The 20395-nt window shown below is 42.3% G+C and overlaps 1 protein-coding gene across 2 annotated transcripts in view; it reads left to right on the top strand.

The window, feature by feature from the left end:
* The window catches only part of TSNARE1 (t-SNARE domain containing 1), a 519764-nt gene that overhangs the window by 166684 nt on the left and 332685 nt on the right, over positions 1-20395 (top strand). For both annotated transcript variants that reach the window (XM_071738512.1, XM_071738513.1), the window contains one exon: positions 13821-13898. In XM_071738512.1, the coding sequence (XP_071594613.1) occupies positions 13821-13898 (78 nt within the window). The remainder of the gene's footprint in view (positions 1-13820; positions 13899-20395) is intronic.

Here is a 20395-nt window from a genome sequence, read left to right as displayed (position 1 = left end):
TGGAGTAACTGCATCTCTCCTGTAGCTTATCAGAAACTTCTAAGGAACCTCCCTTCTTTTTATTTTATTTTTTAGCACTGCCATGGCCTGTGTCGTTGTGTGTGGATTAGAGGTTGCCTTGTATTTTAACAAGCCCATGAGATTACACCTGAAATGATCTTTGGGAAAGCAAAATATTATACTCTAACCAACAAAGAGCAATCAGATGATATTCCCATCTTGAAGTCCCTTCCCAGCTTTCCTGCAGCCCCTTAAGGTACAGGAAGGGGCTCTATGGTCTCCTCAACTCAGCAACCCCAACTTTCTTACCCTGTCTTCATTGGAGTGGTCCTCCAGCCCTTTGATCTTCTTCATGTCCTGGGGTGGCTACAATTCTTCTGTCCTGAAGGTCAGGTGCTGACTTCTGATCCTTCTTCAGGATCTTTATCCCACTTTTCCAGCATAGGTCTCATGTACATTCTGTCCTGTCCTCCTTCAACTCTTCTCTGTCATCATTGCTATTAGATTCATGACTCAGCCCAACCCTGAAAACCTTCTGGTGCAGTGGTAGAAAGGATAATCTGATGAATTATGCATATTATCTGCTGGGATCACGTATCCACATTAATTTTTATTAGTAACCTTTCATCCAATATGTTCTGGGGATCTTGTTTTGAAATCAAGTTTACATTTCAGGATTTTGTTTCTCAAATCCGTGATTTACAAGAAATGAAAAAAAACCAAAACAAAACTGACTTACCTGAAATTTTTCAACTGGAAAGCCGTGGTAAGATTCTATTTCTAAAGGTTTCTCCTTCATTTATATGGCTGATTTTTCTGATACCACTTCTTTGCATCACATTATCTTAATCAAAAAAAAAAAAAAAAAAAAAAAAAGAATCGTCTCCATTTTGTCATTAATAGCCTGAATCTTTTAAAAGATATTTTCTAAGGAAATTAGCACTGAGTGCATTAATAAGACCAGAAGAGGGATTGATTAGGAGCTGGTTTAAAAATAAAAAGTGTTTTGTAATTTAGAGCACTAATAAATCTTAAGATAATGACAAAAATATTTGGGTTCTTCGTCTTTTTTATCGGCTGTTTTCACGTTACATTTCCAACATCTTAGGCAGTGAATGCAAGACTAATGCTTTCCACATAGATTTTTCAGTCTATTCCTTTACATTTTCACATCTTTTTGGTGCTGGTGTCTGTGTTTGCATTAGCACAGCACTGCAGATTATCCTGGGAATGTAGCAGTGCAAATAAAAACCTGCTTTCACTCAGGTTTTCTTTATATACTCATACCACATCATCAATTAAAAAATAAAAAAAATCAAAAAAAATGAAAACAAAAAAAATTAAACTGTCAAACATCTTAAATAGCCACTAAAATAATAATAATTTCATATCATTTTAAAAATATAGGCAGGCACTGCCTTAATACTTGCTTCTGTTAAACTTTGCAGCATGAAGAAAGGATGATTAGACTTTCCCTCTTACAAAGCAGGAAGCAATGGGATTTCAAGGGAAATTTTGCAAATGAATTGGTATTTTCCAGTACATTGATTAGTTTCAATCAAAAATTGTCTTCTTAACTCACTCCTAATCCACCACCAGTAAAAAAAAAAATAAATTACTCAAAGTGCTTTTTTTTATTTAAAACCTCCTTAACTGCATCTTTATAATACACCAAGAATCACTCAAAACCTGTTAAAGTTTGCCTCCTCGGTGCTTAAAAATAGAGGAAAACTCATTAATTTTAGAACTGTCCAACCAAAGCCAAAATTCCACACTCTGCCAGAATTAGCAGCTTCTTAATCCGCTGTACAATTCCACTCTACTTTTATTCTTCATAAAATTTTAAGTCTGTTTTGCAGTTAACCATCACAGAGAATTAACATTCCTCTTGATTCTCCTGTTTGGATAAGATCACCTCTGCAAAATGGGGTTGTCTGTGGTGAGGGTCTTCATCAGTCTGTTTTTTAAGTTTGTAGACATATATTTAAATCTTCTTTATATTTTTTTTTTTTTTCCTTACCTTAATAATTTTATACAGATTTGAGCAGATGAAACAGGGCTGAGAACCCAACCAACTCATTTCCCATGGGCTGCCAAGTTCACCTGACCTTCAAATCACTGTTAGCCATCATGTTACCACCATGAAGTGATGTTTGGCTTTTTTTAATTCTAGTAACAATGTCATGAGACCAACATTTCCTGCTAGTAATTCAACAAAAGCTGTTGGCTTTCTTCCTGTAAAAATTAGAAGGCACTGTGGGTTTTGGGTTTTTTTGGGTTGTTTTTTTTTTTTTTTTTTTTTGCTTGGTTGATTTTAACATTTTTTTTTTCACTGTTGCCTAAAAATATGTATAGGGTAAGAACAGATTGTTCTAGCAGCAATATGGTTTAATGCAGATGTAGAGATTATCAGGTTTGATACTGTAAACTGTAATATGCTGCTGGAAAAGATCTGATATATTTCTGGTGTCCAAAAGCAGGGAATCTGTTAGTAATAAACTGCTAGTGTGAAAATGTAGTAAAGTTTGTTGGTTTGGACTTTTTGGTTGAGTTTTGCTGGGTATTTCCCTTTCTCTAATGCTGTTTCTATGGCATGACAGAATTATTTTGGCTGGAAAATACTTTTAAGATCACTGACTCCAACTCTTAACCTGGGACTGCTGAGTCCACCACTAAACCTTGTCCTTGAGCACCACGTCTACACATCTGATGCTGTCTGGGATGTCTTTGCTCTCTGTCATTATGTGTTGAATCTCTCCATCCTTTTGGTCACAGCTTTGACATTCAGTCATGAAGCAGACCTTCAGAGCTGGAACAATATTCTTTTTTTTTTTTATCTGCATGGAATTTCGTGGTGCTGACCAAGGACACCGATCCACTTGGCCAAGAGTCAATGCCCAGTGGGTACAGAATGAATGTCTGGATCTCAGGGCTTGTTCTAGAGACAACTTCTTCTCTTGGTGGACTACTTGGCTCTCTCTCTTGCTTGCCTTCATGCTGTGTGTGTGGGACTGGGGAGGCTGCTTTGGTTGATTACTGCTATGAGATTGGTGGAGAGCCAGCTGTGCACTTAGTGGCTCACTGCTTTCTTCAGCAGTCACTTAATAGCATATATGCAAAAGAAATTAACAAAAAAACCCCGAAAACATCTTAACTAGGAATAATGCAAACCATATCTGGTTGAATCTTATGGGAGGAATTCACAGGAATTTCCCTGTGAAGCCAGGCTGAGCAAGTTTGGGTTGTTCAGCCTGGAGAAGAGGAGGTTCTGAGATGACCTTAGAGCAACCTTCCAGTATCTGAAGGGGCTACAGGAAAGCTGGGGGAGGGCTTTGGACATGGGGGTGTAGGGAGAGGACAAGGGGAAATGGTTTAAAACTTGAAGAGGGGAGATTTAGGTTGGACATTAGGAAAAAGTTCTTTCCTGTGAGGGTGGTGAGACACTGGTCCAGGTTACCCAAGGAAGTTGAGGCTGCCCCATCTCTGGAAGTGTTCAAGTCCAGGTTGGATGGGGCTTGGAGCAACCTGATCCAGTTGGAGGTGTCCCTGCCCATGCAGGGGGATTGGAAATAGATGAGCTTTAAGATCCCTTCCAACCTAAACCACCCTATGATTCTGTGATCTTGATTTCTCTGTAAAAAAAAATAAATAAATGAATGCTTCCTTTTCTCCCCAAAATGCTTCTTGGGGTTATGCAGGTTTTAATTTTGCTGGCTGAGGACTGGGTCTTTCACATGGAGTTGCAGGGGTGGTTTACCTCATGGCAGGGACACAAAGATTGGGACTATGGCAGAGCAGCCCATGGTAGGATGATTTATCCAAGGAACTCGGTAAAAAAGAAGTCTCTGGCTGATTTTAAATGGGGTGCACAGGTTGTGTGCAGCCCCTTTCTTCGTGGAGGAGAATTTAGTGTCTTAATTCAGTAACTTTAATTTCTGAGGCTGAGTTTCACTGCAAGTTAGTGCTCATCATTTACTTTCTCTTGATTTTTCTCTTGTGAGGTTGCTTGTCTAAGCCTGGGCTGTTCCTTGTGTTGCCTCCTGTGCCACCAGAGCTCAAGCTGCAAAGTTTTAGTCCCACTGCCCTAGATGTCACCTACATGGGACCCTTTTTTGCTGACTAGACTCTCTCTTTGGCTTCTCAGGTTTGTCTTGGCATAGGCTCTGTATTTTTTACTCCTTTCATATATTTGTTTTGTGTATCTATTTATAGATGAAGGATGCTTCCTTCTTCTTCTTCCACCTCTTCATTTTTACTCCAGTTGTGGCAAATCTAAAATACAGACAGGAATTTAGCATTTTGCTCCAGGGCAAATCTCTTACTCCTGGGTCAGCAGCCAGAAATTAATCTTTTCTCCTTTGACTTTGATTTCCCAGTGCCAGAGGCACATGGCTCTTGTTGTGGATCATAGTCTTCAAAAAAAAAAAAAAAAAGCATTACTCTCTTGCATAACATAGGTCAACGCTGTGAGAAGTCTGCAAGAGGGGAAATAAAGCCTTGCAAGGGGTTCTGGAGAAGGAATAAGATGCTTGATGGGTGAGATGTGTCAATTTTAGCTGGGTTGTGAAGGGGTTAATCTGCAGGGCTTGAGTGCAGGTGAAGCTTGTTGTACCTAATCCTAATTGGTAGAGGTAAACTGAGGATTTAGGGTCCCTACCTGCACTTTCTTCCTTGGAGGAGTTTAGGTACAAGTTCACTGCCTCCTGGAAGCTTTTTCTGCCAAGGATGATGTTATAACTTCAGTTAAAACTTTCCAAGGAGCAAAGATGCAGATGGAAGAAATATCTGAGTGTCTCTTACAGAGCACAGATTTTGCTCTTAGTGGTGCATTGGGGATAAGTACATTGCAGTTCTGAGATGTTGAGCTGCTTTACTCCAGCCTGTTAAGTACTGTAAGTAAAAAGATTGAATGCATGTCCTGTTTTTCCTCTTTTCCCTCTCACTTGAAGTTACTGTGATTATTGCTGCTTTTTTTTCTGCAACTTTCCAGTTACTTTGGGTTTCCTTACCAAGTCTGGGCAGGCAATTGACTTCACCTGGCTGCAGAAAAGCCATTAGGATCTTCAAATTAGTGCGAAATAATTAATAGGCAAGGAAGATTAACATGGGGAACATGGGCAGTTCTCATTAACATTAAGTGAAAGGATGTTCCTGGAGATACTTTACCATACAGGCTGTCCTGGACCTATCAAGCCATTACCCTTGGATGTTAATTATATCCAGATCACTAGAGACAAGACCCTATAAGCCTGCTCAGGCTTTGCATTTGGCTTGTCTTGAAGAGGAGCCAAAAGACATTTCTGCTTGCCAGCCCACTCAGATTTCTCCTTCACATACAACAATTGCTACTAGGGGTAGGTGGAGCTAAAGACTGGTGGTCAAGGATCATCTGGTCCAACCTTTCTAATATTATTTTTTATATGAGATGTCTCAGCACCCCATCAAGCTGAAACTTAAAATTTTCCAAAGTGGGGGCAACTACCACTTCCTCTGGAAGACCATTCCAATGTCTGACTGTCCTCATTTTGCTCCAAGCATTGACATCACATCCTTCCACCGCCTGTCTCCAGTAGACAAAGGTGAATTAAAGACCAGAATTGCTCTGAAACATGAAAATCAACTCACTAGGAGTCTCCATGGGAATAATGGTTACAAAAATTTTGTGTACGGCCTTCATGGATGTTTTAAGAGTCTCAACAGCTCTTTACCTGAGGGATCCCAACTCTTTAGTATTAATCCAAGGGTTTAGCTAGACCAATGTTATTGCAGAAAGAAAAACAAAGTACTGAATGATTTGCCAGCACATTTAAGGCATTTTAGGTGCATGATTCAAAACTCTTACAGTAGATTTTTGCTTTGAAGTGCTGAGTAAAAGAGCCTGTCTCAATGGGCAGAAGAAGAAAGAACTGGTCCCCAAACGTGACTCCAAGCTGGATGTCAGAGGAGAGTACTGAGACGCCCCAGTGATATCATGAAATAAAATTCCTCCCTTAAGAATGACATAAACTATTATCCAATTTTCCTGAAGTGAGTGGTTAATGTATTAAATTACAGGACTGTTGGATACCTACCCTGTGTGCTGCCATGTGTTTATTCTTTAGTTTCAAGTCAAATAGTGCAGCTGTTGCAGATGAGTGAGAAGTCTTTGAGTTGAAGTGCCAGAGGCTAAAGAGATTTTGCCTCGGGATAAAATAAAGGAATTATTTAAGAACTGAAAGGTATTGTAAATTTATTAACAATGATGATTCTGTGAAAAAGGGTTGTAACAAGATGAGTGTCAGTCTCTTCTCCAAAGTAGTGAGTGATAGGACAGGAGGAAACGGCCTCAAGTTGTGCCAGGGGAGATCTAGATTGGATTTAGGAAAAAAATTTTCCCTGAAGGAGTTATCAGGCACTAGAACAGGCTGCCCAGGGCAGTGGTGATATCCCTGGAGGTATTTAAAAGATGTGTAGATTTGGTGTTTAGGGACATGGTTTAGTGGTGGATTTGGCAGTGTTAAATTTATGGTTGGAGCAACTATCCATCTTAAGGATCTCTTCCATCCAGAATGATTCTGTGTTTTTTTTTTTAATTTTCTTTTTTTGGTTTTTTTTTCAAAGTGCTAGGGTCCAACAGGGAGATCAGGTTGCCACCATCAGGTTTTGTACCAGAAAGGTGTGAGATGGTCTTGCATGTCTGGATTTAAACCTTGTGAAGTCTCACTGATTTTTTTTTTTTTTTTTTTTTTTTTCCTTGAGGAAACAATTTCTGGGATAAACAACACCAAGCATAGCTTCTGAGTTTGTCTTGGCAATACTAAGCTGAGTGCCCAGCTACCAATAAAACATGGCTTGTTGCCTCACTCTCTTTTATTTACTGGAGGACAGACTCCTTTCAAGGTTTATTTTGCAGCACTTTTACTGGGATGAAAAGATTGGAGGGGTCAAGAGCAGGGAGCAGAAATTGCTGGAAAGTGACTCTGGTGACTTTTCTTCCTTCTCCATTTTTCCTCAATGCACTGTCAGAATCATCAGACAAGGAATATCTGGTGCTGTGATGGGTTTGTGTTCTGGTGGAGTTTCTGGTGGCAAGGAAGGGGCTCCTCAGGGGTAGCTTTTGAAAGCTCTCCTGCTCCAAAATATCCAGCCCCACCTCAGGTCATCAGTGAACAAGAGATGGGTGCTTCTGAGATTAAGAAGAAATGGGAAACACCTGGTGATGAAGAGGCTGAGCAGAGGAGAGAGGGAGGAGGAGGAGAGAGAGCAACACCTGAGGAGAGCAATGCCAGAGCAAAAGAGGGACCAGGGCTGGTGAGGAAGGAGAGGGAGAAGTTTGGAGAAGTTTGCCCTGAAGAGAGATCATGGTTGTTGAGGAAGAAGTTTGCCCTTAAGAGAGATTTTTCTCTACATCCCTTGCTGAGATGCCAGACTGTCCCCTGCAGCCCATGGAGAATAAGGGTGGAGCAAACCCTGGAATATCAAGGAGATATCGTGGGCTTGCTGCCCATGAAGGATCCTCTTGGAGCAGTTGTGGACCCTCATCCTACGGGAGATCCTGGAGGAGATGTGGATCTCTGCAGCTGTGGAGGGGACCATTCCCAAAGTAGTCCATGGCTCTGTGGGCTGCCCATGCTGGGACAGTTTTTTCCTTAGGGATTGTGCCTGGTGGGAGGGACTCACGTTGGAGGGATTCATGAAGGACTTTCTTCTATGGGAGGGACCCCATGTTGGAGTAGGGAAAGTGAGGAATTCTTCTCCCTGAAGAGGAAGGAGCAGCAGAAAACGACCTGGGACATCCTACTGTAAACCCCACTCCCTGTTCCCCCTGTGCTGCTGGTGAGGAGGAGGTAAAGATGCCAAGAACAAAGCAATTTGTACTTGACAAGAAGGGAGAGGTGGGGGAAAAGTATTTAAGATCTAGTTTGTGTTTTCTTTTTGCCCTGTTTTGATTTGATTAATGATAAGTTAAAAGGAATTTCTTTTTTTTTTCTCCCCTCCATGTTGAGTCTGTTTTGTCCATGACTAACTGGTGAGTGAGACTGTAACTGGTGAGTGAAAACCCCTTTGTTGTTGTTTGGATTCACCAGCTTCTTGGAGGATTTCCTCCTCACCAACCCAAAATATTGGGAGTGAGCAGCTACATGGTTCTTTATTACCAGCCAGGCTCTAACCAGGACAGGTTGCAACTATTTCTCTTGTGAAGGAAAGGGCTTTCTGGTGCAATAAATAAAATAAGCCCATGAACAATAACAAAAAGAAAATAATAATAATAACAATAATTAAAAAAAAGCATTTCCAGGAGCAGAGCAAGATGGATTTTGAGGCAGTGGCTCTATCTCAAGCTGCACATCTCAGTAAGATCCCATTAGCCACTGAGGTCTCCTACTGCAGTTGGACAAAGTGCACCTAAACACTCTTTGCTTTGGTAGGAAATGTGCTTAAAAGCCCCCCCTTTCCATTTGCACCCACCTGTAGCTTTTCAGGCAAAAGACAGAGGAATTAAGAAGCAGTAGGAAAATATCCACCATGATTAAGGGATTAAGATGATTAGGGGAGTGGAACATCTCCCTTATGAGGAAAGGCTGAGGGAGCTGGGTCTCTTTAGTTTGGAGAAAAGGAGACTGAGGGGTGACCTCATCAATGTTTTCAAATATGTAAGGGGTGAGTGTCAGGGAGATGGAGTTAGGCTTTTCTCAGTGGTGACCAGTGATAGGACAAGGGGTAATGGGTGTAAATTGGAGCATAGGAGGTTCAAGTTGAATATCAGAAGAAATTTTTTTACTGTAAGGGTGACAGAGCCCTGGAACAGGCTGCCCAGGGGGGTTGTGGAGTCTCCTTCACTGGAGACATTCAAAACCCACCTGGACACGTTCCTAGGCGATGTACTCTAGGGGGCCCTGCTCTGGCAGGGGGGGTTGGACTAGATGATCTTTCAAGGTCCCTTCCAACCCCTAGGATTCTATGATTCTATGATTGCTGTTGCTTTAGCAAGTGCATTAAATATAATAGAACATCAGTAGTTTGGAGAGAAGGTTGAGCTGATAGCAGAGGAAGTTGGGTTGTCAGGTCTTCTGCCAAGAGGATCCTGCTGGAAAACAAATGGGAAAAGAATTAATGGAAACTGTAAAAATGTGTTTGAAAGCATCCCATTAACAAAGCAGAGGAGAAACAATTTGTGACATATTGAAATGAGCTGTAGTACACCCACCACAAACCAACCCTTCCCAGCTTTTGGGACCCATCATGGAAGTAAAAGTCACCTTTTTCTCATCTGTGACCCTGAACTCTATTAGAATTTTGGGGCATGCAGAGTACTGAGTATTGACAACCTCATGCTCCTTCTTGGGGAATTGTAATATTTTAGCACTCGCTTTCTGTAGTCAAAGATGTTTAATTTTTTATTAGACACAAATGTACTTCACATTCAATTTCTTTTGCAGTCTTGGGATGTCTTCACTTAGCTTGACAGTACAGATGCATTTTTGCTTTGCTTTCTGATGCTGTTTTTAAATTGTTTTGCTTGTCTGCTTGAACTGATGAATTCTCCATGAATAGTTACAACATCTCTGCTTGATGTGTGGAAGCTTGAAATTGAAGAAATTAAAACAATCTCCTTGTTACTATTTTATTTTTTCTTTTCTAAAAGAAAAACAAAAAATAAACCAGAACTGGCAGCCTGCTGTAATATGAAATAAGAAGTCTAGGGGCAGGGAAATTGCAAGGCAGATTCAGTGCAGTTTTCTCAGATAAGCCATTCTCTGAGCATTGCCTTTTCAGAGTAATTGTTTGATATTTCTGGCCAGAGGTTGCATCTGCCTTTTTTATTTATCTGTTTTTTCTATTTAATATGCACTTGTTTGAAGTTGTATGTTAGATATTTATAGATTGAGATTTCAGGCCTTTGAGGAGGAGTCCTTCATCTCAGCCTTCTGGCATTTGCTTACAGTAAACATGCTAAGGCTTAAAAAATTAAGTATTTCCATGTCTTCAGAGTAGGACCCTCACAAATTGTCCTGTTGTGTTTTGCTTCTTTTCTTTTTAGGGAAATGTGATACAGGGGGAGCAAATTAGTCTCCCCAGGATATCTCAGGGAAGGTTGGGTAAATCCCACTCTCCAAAATTAGCACCTGAATTCCTGGGTACTTTTTGACTTAATGGACCAACCTGAAAATGCGATGTTGATTGATGGTTTTTTCTCATGGTGTTGCAAGGACTCAGAAATGCACTCATGCACAGTCTGTGTGATGAAATTGAGGGTCCTTCTGCTTTTTCTAGCATTTGGGGTAGTTCACATTTGCTTTTGGGCTTCATTTTCACATTTTAAAGGACTCCCCATAGGTACCTCCTGTATATTGTGAATCTGCAGTTGTCCCAAAAAAGGGAACACATAGAATCCTGCAGTCCATGCTATTTGGGAGGTTTAATGGAATACTTTCCTTACTGGATGCTCATAATAGACTCATAAAATGGTTTGAGTTGGAAGGGACCTTAAAGATCATCCAGTTCCAACCTTCCTGTCATGGGACACCTTCCATTAGACCAGGTTTCTCCAAGCCCCATCCAACCTGGCCTTCCATACTTCCAGGGTTGGGAGATCCACAGCTTCTCTTGGCAACCTGTTTCAGTATCTCCTCACCCTCACAGCAAAGAATTTCTCCCTTATATCTCATCTTAATTTCCCCTCCCTCAGCTTGAAACCATCCCCCTTCATCCTATCACTAAACTCCCTTATAAAAAGTCTCTCCCTATCCCCTAACTGGGCACAGAACTGATAACTGAGGACTTGAAGGAGTTTCTAACCCTGGCTTGGTTACATCATGGTTCAGCTGAGGCTTCCTTCAGCAAAGTGTTTAAGTGGGTATGGACTCAGCTGGGCCAAGCTAAAAAACTGCTGAGGCAAAATCAGTTTTTCATAAAATATGTGGAGCATTCTTCTCAGCCTGCACAATTTGAAATTTAGCCAAGCTGAAGCCATATCCTGAGAATGTTTTGGCACGAACAAAAAAACCTCCCCCAAAACTGGGATCAGCAGTCTGTAAAGATCTAAAGGTCCTACCCTATGCTGCTGTTCTGTCAGGGACTTAATGTAAGGTAGATCTTGTTAGCAGCAAGTGAAAATTCTGGGGCATGGGTAAACCCAAGCTAATTTCTTGTTTTATATAGCCTCATATACAAAGCAAAGGAAAGGAGTGTCTGGGAAAGCTGATTTAGGAGGAAATGCAGAGAGAGAAGAGTGGGAAAATCTCTAGCAATGAGCCCTTGTGCATTTAGATTAAACACCACTTAATGCCCCAGATTTGTCTCAACCTGACAAACTGATCCAGGAATTTATTTACAGCTGGTGCCGGGCTGAATCGTCTCACGCGAGTGCTGCTGCAGGAGAGATGTGAGAGAAGCAGCAGAAAATCCTCTGATTGCATTTCTTGGGTGTCAAGCTTGTCCTTAAGCACTGGGAGATGCATCCTCAGGACCAGCCTAAGCAATGCATCAAGCAGGCTTCTTGTTTTGTTCAGTATTCAGGATTTTTGCCTTGCTCCATCACGGACTTTCTGCTTTTCCGAATGGAAGTTGGGCACGTGGTGTTTAAAGAGCTCAGGAAAATCTGGTTCAGGAATGCAGGATATGTCATCACTGCAGTCTGCTGACTTAGAAATATGAATTGTAGCTCCTGTTGAAGTTTCACTAATGCTTCAGCTCAGAGAAGCAGCTTGTGAATAGCAGTGGCTGCTGGAACAAGCTGGATTGTGTTGGATGGACAAGCCCTGTGATGCTTATGGGCTTGACCAAAATTTCAGGTATAACAGCTTCTGGGAAACCTGCAAAGGTCACTCATGTGGGTGGCAGAATAGGGCTAAACTGTGGGAAAATCTGCTGGAAAGCTGGTGCCAGAAAGCTGGTGACAAAGACTTAGATGTGAGTGTTTCTTAGATGACAATTACCAATCAAAGCCCAAACTCCTCTTTAAAAGTTATTTTAATTCTGTATCCTTTCTCTGTAATAGAGTACAGCCCAGCTTTGTGTTTTTAGTCTGAGGATGATGAAGCTCTGGAGGTGCTCAGGATGGTTTCAAGGAGTTGAAAGCTGTAAAAAAAAAAAAAATAAAAAAAAAATCCACCACCGAACACAAAAACACCCCACCAACAAACCCCCAAACATGCAAACCTTTACTTCAGCATTCTCCTTGTAGGGCAGACTTGGGAATGAAGTGGACCAGGGAAGTGAAGTAGAAAGAAGTGGTCTGGGTGGTGGCAGTAGCATTTCCTGGTGCTGACTCTTTGACCCTTGCAGCTGGGCTATGAGGAAGACACAGGAGAAAGAAAGGCTTCTCTTGGGGGCTGGACACCAGCGGTGTCCCCCAGGGATCAGTACTGGGCCCAGTCCTGTTCAATATCTTCATTGATGACTTGGATGAGGGGATTGAGTCCATCATCAGCAAGTTTGCTGATGACACCAAGCTGGGGAGAAGTGTTGATCAGCTGGAAGGCAGGAGGGCTCTGCAGAGGGACCTGGACAGACTGGAGATTTGGGCTGACTCCAATGGGATGAGGTTCAACATTCCAAGTGCTGGGTCCTGCACTTTGGCCACAACAACCCCATGGGGAGCTCCAGGCTGGGCACAGAGTGGCTGAAAGCAGCCAGGCAGAAAGGGACCTGGGAGTCTGGATTGACAGGAAGCTGACCATGAGCCAGCAGTGTGCCCAGGTAGCCAAGAAGGCCAATGGCATCCTGGCCTGGATCAGGAACAGCGTCACCAGCAGGTCCAAGGAGGTGATTCTGCCCCTGTACTCAGCCCTGGTAAGGCCACACCTTGAGTGCTGTGTCCAGTTCTGGGCCCCTCAGTTCAGGAAGGAGATTGAGGTCCTCGAACAGGTCCAAAGGAGGGCAACCAAGCTGGTGATGGGACTCGAACACAGATCCTATGAGGAGAGGCTGAGGGAGCTGGGGGTGTTCAGCCTGGAGAAGAGGAGGCTCAGGGGAGACCTCATTGCTCTCTACAACTCCCTGAAAGGAGGTTGGAGCCAGGCGGGGGTTGGTCTCTTTTCCCAGGCAACTCTCAGTAAGACAAGAGGGCATGGTCTTAAATTGTGCCGGGGGAAGTTCAGATTGGATATTAGAAAGAATTTTTTCACGGAAAGGGTGATCAGACATTGGAACGGGCTGCCTGGGGAGGTGGTGGACTCTTCGTCCCTGGAGACATTTAAAAAGCGACTCGATATGGCACTCAGTGCCATGGTCTGGTGACTGTGGCAGTAGTTGTTCAAGGGTTGGACTCGATGATCTCTGAGGTCCCTTCCAACCCAGCCTATTCTATGATTCTAAGATGGATGTGGAAAACGTGTCTGGGCTCCTATCCCCAACCTGTACCAAAAGTTTTAAGCTCACAGAGCAGTTCTGCTCTGCTCACTGCTTCTTCTCTATTTCTGAAGGCAGGAACTGCTTCTGTGATGGTTTGCAAAGTGATGGTTAACCATACTGTTGTGTTAGTGGTTTCTCATTTATTCATTGATCTGACATTCCCACCAGATAAATGAGCAGAAATAATTTATAACCCAATTGCTAATAATTCCTACTAGTGCTGTCTTGAGCCACGTGGGCTGTATCCACCATGTTGTGGCTACATCTTTATTGTCCTGATGGTGCTGGAGTGGGGCTTTACCTGCCCACTTCCAGTTGGGTGACACTGTGTAAGGCTACATCAAACCATCTACTTAGCCTAAATTTTGACAGCAAGGAAGAACCTACAAAACCCTTCAAAGGATCATCCTGGGGGAGCGAGTTCCTTTCAGGGTGCTCAGAAGTCTCCAGTATTAATATATCTTCTCCCTTTCTTGTCTTCACAGCCACCCAGATTGATCCCAGTGAACTCCAGGAGCTTTTTCAGGAGACTTCAGCCAATGTCTTCCGAATTAACTCCAATGGTGGGTACAATATAAGTTTTCCTAATCAGTTGTGTGCTGTCCTGCTGAGGACTTGTATCAATGTACATGGGGTATGGCAGCTCCTGTTGGCAGGGAGCAAATATTAATGCAGCTTTTCTGCTGCTGTGTCTCACAAGCACCAGCACATGTCCAAGACACAGTTCTTTATAAGGTGTAAAAATATTCCACCATATGTTCCATTAAACAGGCACAGATATATTCCACTCCTTGCTGAGACCACATTCTTTTCTATTTTCAGTTGTGTCATCTGTTGCAATGGAGAGTTAGAGCACAGAAAGGTGGAACAAGCCAGACTCATTTTCTAATGTGTTGCAGCACTATTGTGTTCAGAACCTGTCATGTTTGCTTGGAAAACACCTCTCTACCTTATAAAAACACCAACACCAAACTCTTACATCATTCTTCACTCTGTGGAGGATGCTGGTCCTGCTTGTGTCTGTCTGGATTGTGGAGATGCAGAGTGCTTCTCTCCTTTGGAGATGTGCTCTGGCTCTTCAGTTTTGTTGGGTTGGGCTGGAGGGATGTGTTTTGCAGATTAGATGTAGATTAATGTTGCTGAATCAGAGCTAATATCATGGTATCCTGTTTCTGATATACACCAGTGTCAGCCAAGGATTGAAATCTATCAGGTACTGATTTTATGGTGGATTTTCAAGTTGCTTCTGAATCACTTGGGCAACTTCTCTGATCTGTTCTGTGTCTGTGGGGATTGGGTGACAGAGGGGGCTGGCCTGGGTGTAAAGAAAGGGGTTTAGTGCCTTCCTGTTTCTGTAATTATTTCCCCACATGTCCCAGGATAAGGTCCCTGTCCTTATAGGAAGAAAATCCTATATTTCCTATAGGAAATCCTTGCTAGAAGAATTGTATCATAGAATGCCAGGTTGGAAAGGAACCTCAGGGTTCATCTGATCCAACTTTTCTAGTTAGGAACATCATTTACATGCAGTGGCCCAGCAACTTGTCCATCTGAGTCTTGTTAGTGTCCAGTGTTGGGAAGGAAATCCACCACTTTCCTGGGGAGATTATTCCAATGTCTGGCTGTTCTCACAGGGGAAAAAAAAATTTCTGATGTCCAATTGGGATGGGAAGTAAAGAAGGATGGGGAGTAAAGCTTCTCAAACATAGAGATCTTTTATTTGGAAGAATTATGGGAATTTCCATCTGCCAGGAACATTCCAAGTGCTGTTTGTTCTAAGTCAACAAGAGATTGGTAGGTTTGAGTTTACTTTTGATAGTCATCACCTTGAGTTCAGGACCTCCTGGAACCTCTCCCCAGGGACTCTGAGCATCACTGCTTCTCTCTGCTATCCCAGAAGGTGAATGCCTGAAAACAACATAGGCTCTGGGTAGGGATCATGAAGTTCTTCAAGTTATTCAGCTTTCTGTAAGGAAAATAATGATTAATGTTCCTCTTCATGTTTTGGGGTGGAATATCCCTATGCAGCAGGACAAATGGGTCCTGGCTGGCTATAAAGGTATTTTAAGCAATAAACCTGGGGGTACTGGTCAACCAAATGGGGAACATGAATTAACAGAAACCCTGTTCTTGTCTTCAATTTCCTAATGGGAGACTGTGAAGCAGATGGAGCCATAACCTCTCTGATGTGCAGAGTAGAGGTGAAAGGAATCTGAAACTTAGGGTGTTCCAACTAAATATGAGGAAAAAGCTTCTGACCATCAGGGTGGAGAACCAGTGCAGTGTGAGCCCATGGAGGCTGTGATATCTCCATCCTTCAAGATATTCAGTGCTGTACAAGACCTTGGGCTCTCCAACCTGCATGAGTCTGTGATTCTTGCATGTCAGAATCTCATTTACTGCACATCCAAGATGATTCTGAATGGGTCAAAAACAAAACAGGAAACGTGCACCTCACGTTTGTTTATTCTTTTGTTATTCTTCAGAGGAGTAACTGACAGATCCTTTATACAAACAGTTGTTTAAGTGCATCTTATTCAGAGTTGTTTTGCCTTTTTTTTTTTTTTTTTTGGCAAACTACTTGTATACTACAAGTTCAAAAGCTTTCCTCACAGAGCAGAATCTGAGAAATTCAGCCATTGAAAGTCACCTTTGGGCTGACAGTTGTATTCATCCACTGGGATGCTGGAGAGCAGTGATGAGATTGATGTTGCTTGGGATGGGCTGCAGAAGGTGGTGAAATCCATAGAATCAGAGAGGGGTAGAAGTTGGAAGGGACCTCTGAAGGTCATCTTGCCCAATCCTTTTACTCAAGCAGGGCCACCAAGAGCTGGTTGCTCAGGACCATGTCCTGATGGCAAAGATGCCAAAAGACATGTCCTGATTTCCTGATGTTTCCTGATTTCCAATGTCCTGATTTCCAAAGATGCCTCCAGGATCCTCAGGTCCTTTTTTTTTTTTTTTTTTTGAGATTTTCTTTGAGAAAACTCCAGCTTTTTGTCACAGGGGCAGCTTGAACCTCCCAGTTGTGATCACTGATGTTTGGACACTTCGAAATACCCGCAGCAGCATCAATCTGGGTTGCTCCAGAACTAATAGATTTACCTTGACAATGGTAATGATGATGTAGAATGTACCAGACCAAGGGCTCAGTGTGAAGTTCTGTGACCTGCTCTCAGGTTTGTGTGTGTTTTTAATACCCAAACTAGACAAGTTAGGGCTGAATTGATATTTGTGCTATAATCACAGCTCCTGCTGTAGTGAAGTTTTCCCTAGGAATCCCTTGAGATGAGTGGTGCATCTTTTTTAAAATGCCATGGTCCCATTTCTGGTTTTATTCTTTATTGGACTTGCATTAATCAAGTCAGATTTTGAGCAATTTCTGGTGGTCTTTGTGTCTCCTCTTGAGATGGTACAGAGTGCCTGGTGATGTACTTTCTCTGAAGAGTTCCCTGTATTGAGTGCTCTGAGAAGCAGGTAATGACAGTACCTGCATTTAAAACTATTTTGCAGAATTGGAGAGGGTACAGAGAAGAGCTATGACAACTGTTTGAAGCCTGCAAATTAGGCTTCAAAACGCTTGCCATCTGAACTTCTGTTTGAGACATCTAGGGGGACTGGATCATGGTGTCTGTAACTACCTCAACGGGAAGAAAGACATCAAATAGATAGCACGGGGCTCATTAATCTGACATTCTCACACCCAATGAGATCAGGAGATTGGAGTCAAAGCTAAACAAATTCAGTCTTCCTGTACGAGGCTAACTAGCTGTTAGAACTACTTATTGAGGGGATGTGATGGATCTGGCATTGCTTTGAAGCTCTAAATCAAGATTCAAATGTCTTTTTATAAGCTAGACTTCAGCCCAGCTACAGTCAGCTATCACGGTCTAGGAGTGATGGGACAAAATTTTATGGTAGGAAATCAGATTGGATCATCAGAATGGCTCTTTCTGGCCTTGAAAATCTATGTATCTGTAATATCTTTTGAGGTGCTTTTAAGCTGAAGAACTGCCCATAAAATACTTCACTAGCATTACTCTCTTCACCACCCATATTCTTCTTTGGCTCTGCTAAAGTCAGTTTCATTCAGGCTGCGTGTGGATGCTTCATAGCCTTTTCCCCAAAAGTGGGTACAGCTTTTCAGAAGGATGCTGAGTGCAGTGCTAAGATTTGGCAGAGCCAATCCATCTTAGTAAAGAGCTTTGCAGGGCTATAAAATGGGAAAGGATGCCCATGATCCCTTCTGCCTTGTACAACTGGACCATATGGTCTCTTCAGGAAGCCCAGCAAGCTCCATCTCAGAGCTTGTAGTAGAAGTCAGTGGTGTTGTTTTTGTACCCCCATGCAAGCCTCAGAGTAAGGAATGAGCAGATGCATTGCAGCTGCTCACCAGATGATGGTTTGTGCTCCTGTTGTGTTGGGCAGAGCTTGCTGACCAGGGCTGCATAAATCCAGACATACTTTGGTTTGGAGACCAAACTATGCACCTGAAATGCTCTTCTTTCCCTTTGGGATGCTGAAGTGTTCAAGGAGAGATTGGGTGGGAATTGGAGGAACTTGGTCCCGTGAGAGTTGTCCCTGCCCACGCAGGGGGTTTGGAGCCAAATGGTCTTTAAGCTGCCTCCCAACCCAGACCATTCCATGATTCAGTGATTCTATGAAGGTGTCATGAGCTCCCCAAGCTACAGCTCTGTTTGAATTCCCAAAATGCCAGGTTGTGGGTAGTCTGGGTTATATTTTTATTTATCTTTGGGGAACGATGATTTTTAATGGAACAGGAAGTCAACTTTGTACTGGAATTTTAAAGCATCAGTGATTTTTATTTACTTACTACACAAGTAATAAACATTGCATAAATTGTCCTTGTTTGACGCTGTTACTCTTTTTGTAGAAGTGTAAACCTTTGGCATGATTTAATTCTTCTTGGGCCATTCAGGCCTTGACTCCTGACCAGGGGGTATCTTTGTAGCTCTGAGATGACCTTGGCTGATTTCACATATAAATTTCTCCTTCTCTGGTTTTTGGTTTTTTTTGTTTTTTTTTTTTTTTTTTTTTTTTGGCTCTGAAAATGGGTGTTTTCATCATGTATTGAATAAAAAAAAAATCTTAGGACTGTTGGTTCTGTTTATGTGTTACTGGGTCACTAACTGCCCAAGTCAGGAGCTTTTATTTTATTCCATCTCTTATAAAAGTGTCATGGGGTAGCAAGAGTTTTTTCCTATTCTCTGCATCTGCTTTCTTTCTTTCTACTTCTTTGGGGACTGTTCCTCTTGAGCACAGGGAAATTTGTCTGATTGTGCTTTCACTTATGTGATTTTTATGGGGCTGTTGTTTAATTTATCATTCATTTCAGGGAAAATACAAAAATGAAGCAAACAAAAAAGCCAACCAACCAAAAAGACTCACCACAAAAACCAGCTGAAGTACTGTCTCAATTTATGTATTCCTGGCTTTTTTTTCCTACTTCTTTTTATGAAGGTCTTGCCTTCCTTTCAAAGCACAGCTTTTAGCCTCCTTCCAGTACATGCCAGATAAATAAATAAAATAATAATTAAAAAAACACTGTTAAAGGAGTTGGTTTGGTGCTTCCTTTCTAGAGGGCTGATCAGTGGAGAATATACTGGAGCTATCAGACCAGTTCTGTCCCAATGGAGAATCTAATGGGGTTCTAGAGGGCTCTAATTGCTCTCTTCCCTCTCTTATTCCTGTTACCTGCTCATTATAGAATCATAGAATTGGCTGGGTTGGAATGGACCTCAGAGATCATCAAGTCCAACCCCTGATCCACTCCCTCCATGGTTCCCAGCCCATGGCACTGAGTGCCACATCCAGGCTCTTTTTAAATATCTCCAGGGATGGAGGATCCACTACTTTCCTGGGCAGCCCATTCCAATGTCTGATCACCCTCTCTGGAAAGAAATTCTTTCTAATGTCCAACCTAAACCTCTCCTGGCACAACTTGAGACCTCTTGTGCCCTCTTGTCTTGCTGAGAGTTGCCTGGGAAAAGAGCCCAACCCCCCCCTGGCTCCAACCTCCTTTCAGGGAGTTGGAGAGAGTGATGAGGTCTCCTCTGAGCCTCCTCTTTTCCAGGCAATCCATTAATGGATCCCCAAGACAGGTTGGTGCTGTGTGCATTCCCATCACCTTCATCTTGGAGGCTGAGCATAGGATTTTTCAGAACCCCTCAGGTGGGATGAAGTCTCCAGTTTCATCTCAGGATGATTTCTTATCCCCAACTGATTTTAAAGATTGCAATGCCATGGACAACTGGTGCCAAACCAACAGCAGTTTTCTCTTCCAAATGTGTCTCATCCTGAAGGACTTGCATATAACTTTAAAAAAATAAGTGTACAAGGCTTTTAAAGTAAGATGTCTGTTGTAACACTGACTTCAGTGCATCTCACCAGAACAGCTTGATGTGTGGCTCCTTTGGTAGAGTTACTCCTCATATAGCCAGAACTGCTAAATTGAGAGGGATTTTCCACATCTAGCACAGGAACTATGGAGATTTTGACAAAATGATTCTTGGCCAAGTCAAGTTAGATCTCTTCCAAAATAACTCAGTCCCACTGAGACTCAAGTTAAAGTCTCCGTTCTGCTATTTCCCAGGTAGGAGCCATATCAAATGCCAACCTTTGACTCTTCCAGAGTGTGTATCTTGTCCTTTTGGGATATCTGACCCTTAAAGTAGGTCTGTAAATATTATACTCAAAATACTAGATAAAATTTTAGAATAGATTTAGGTTTAGAATAGGGACTGAAGCTGAGTCACTTTCTCACTTGACTGACAAGCACTTTCCTCTTGCATTCCTGTCTCAGATTCTTTTATGTGGACGTGTGTTTTCCAAACTATGTATCAAATGCCAAAGCTTGTGGATTTGTCTCAGGGAGAAATGGCAGGTATGTGAAGTTTGAAGCAGTGTTGTGCAACACAAAAACTGCTTCATATTCCATTCTTCTCCAAAGCAGGCAGTGGCAAAGGTCTTTACTCTTTTCCCAGAAAAGTGCCTGCTTAAAAGCTCCATTTTCCATCAAGTTTGAGTTCATTTACAGGAA

Source organism: Heliangelus exortis, chromosome 2 (assembly GCF_036169615.1).
Source record: "Heliangelus exortis chromosome 2, bHelExo1.hap1, whole genome shotgun sequence".
NCBI lineage: Eukaryota > Metazoa > Chordata > Aves > Apodiformes > Trochilidae > Heliangelus > Heliangelus exortis.
Note: the sequence above shows the minus strand (reverse complement) of the source record. Positions and strands in the feature narration are given on the sequence as shown.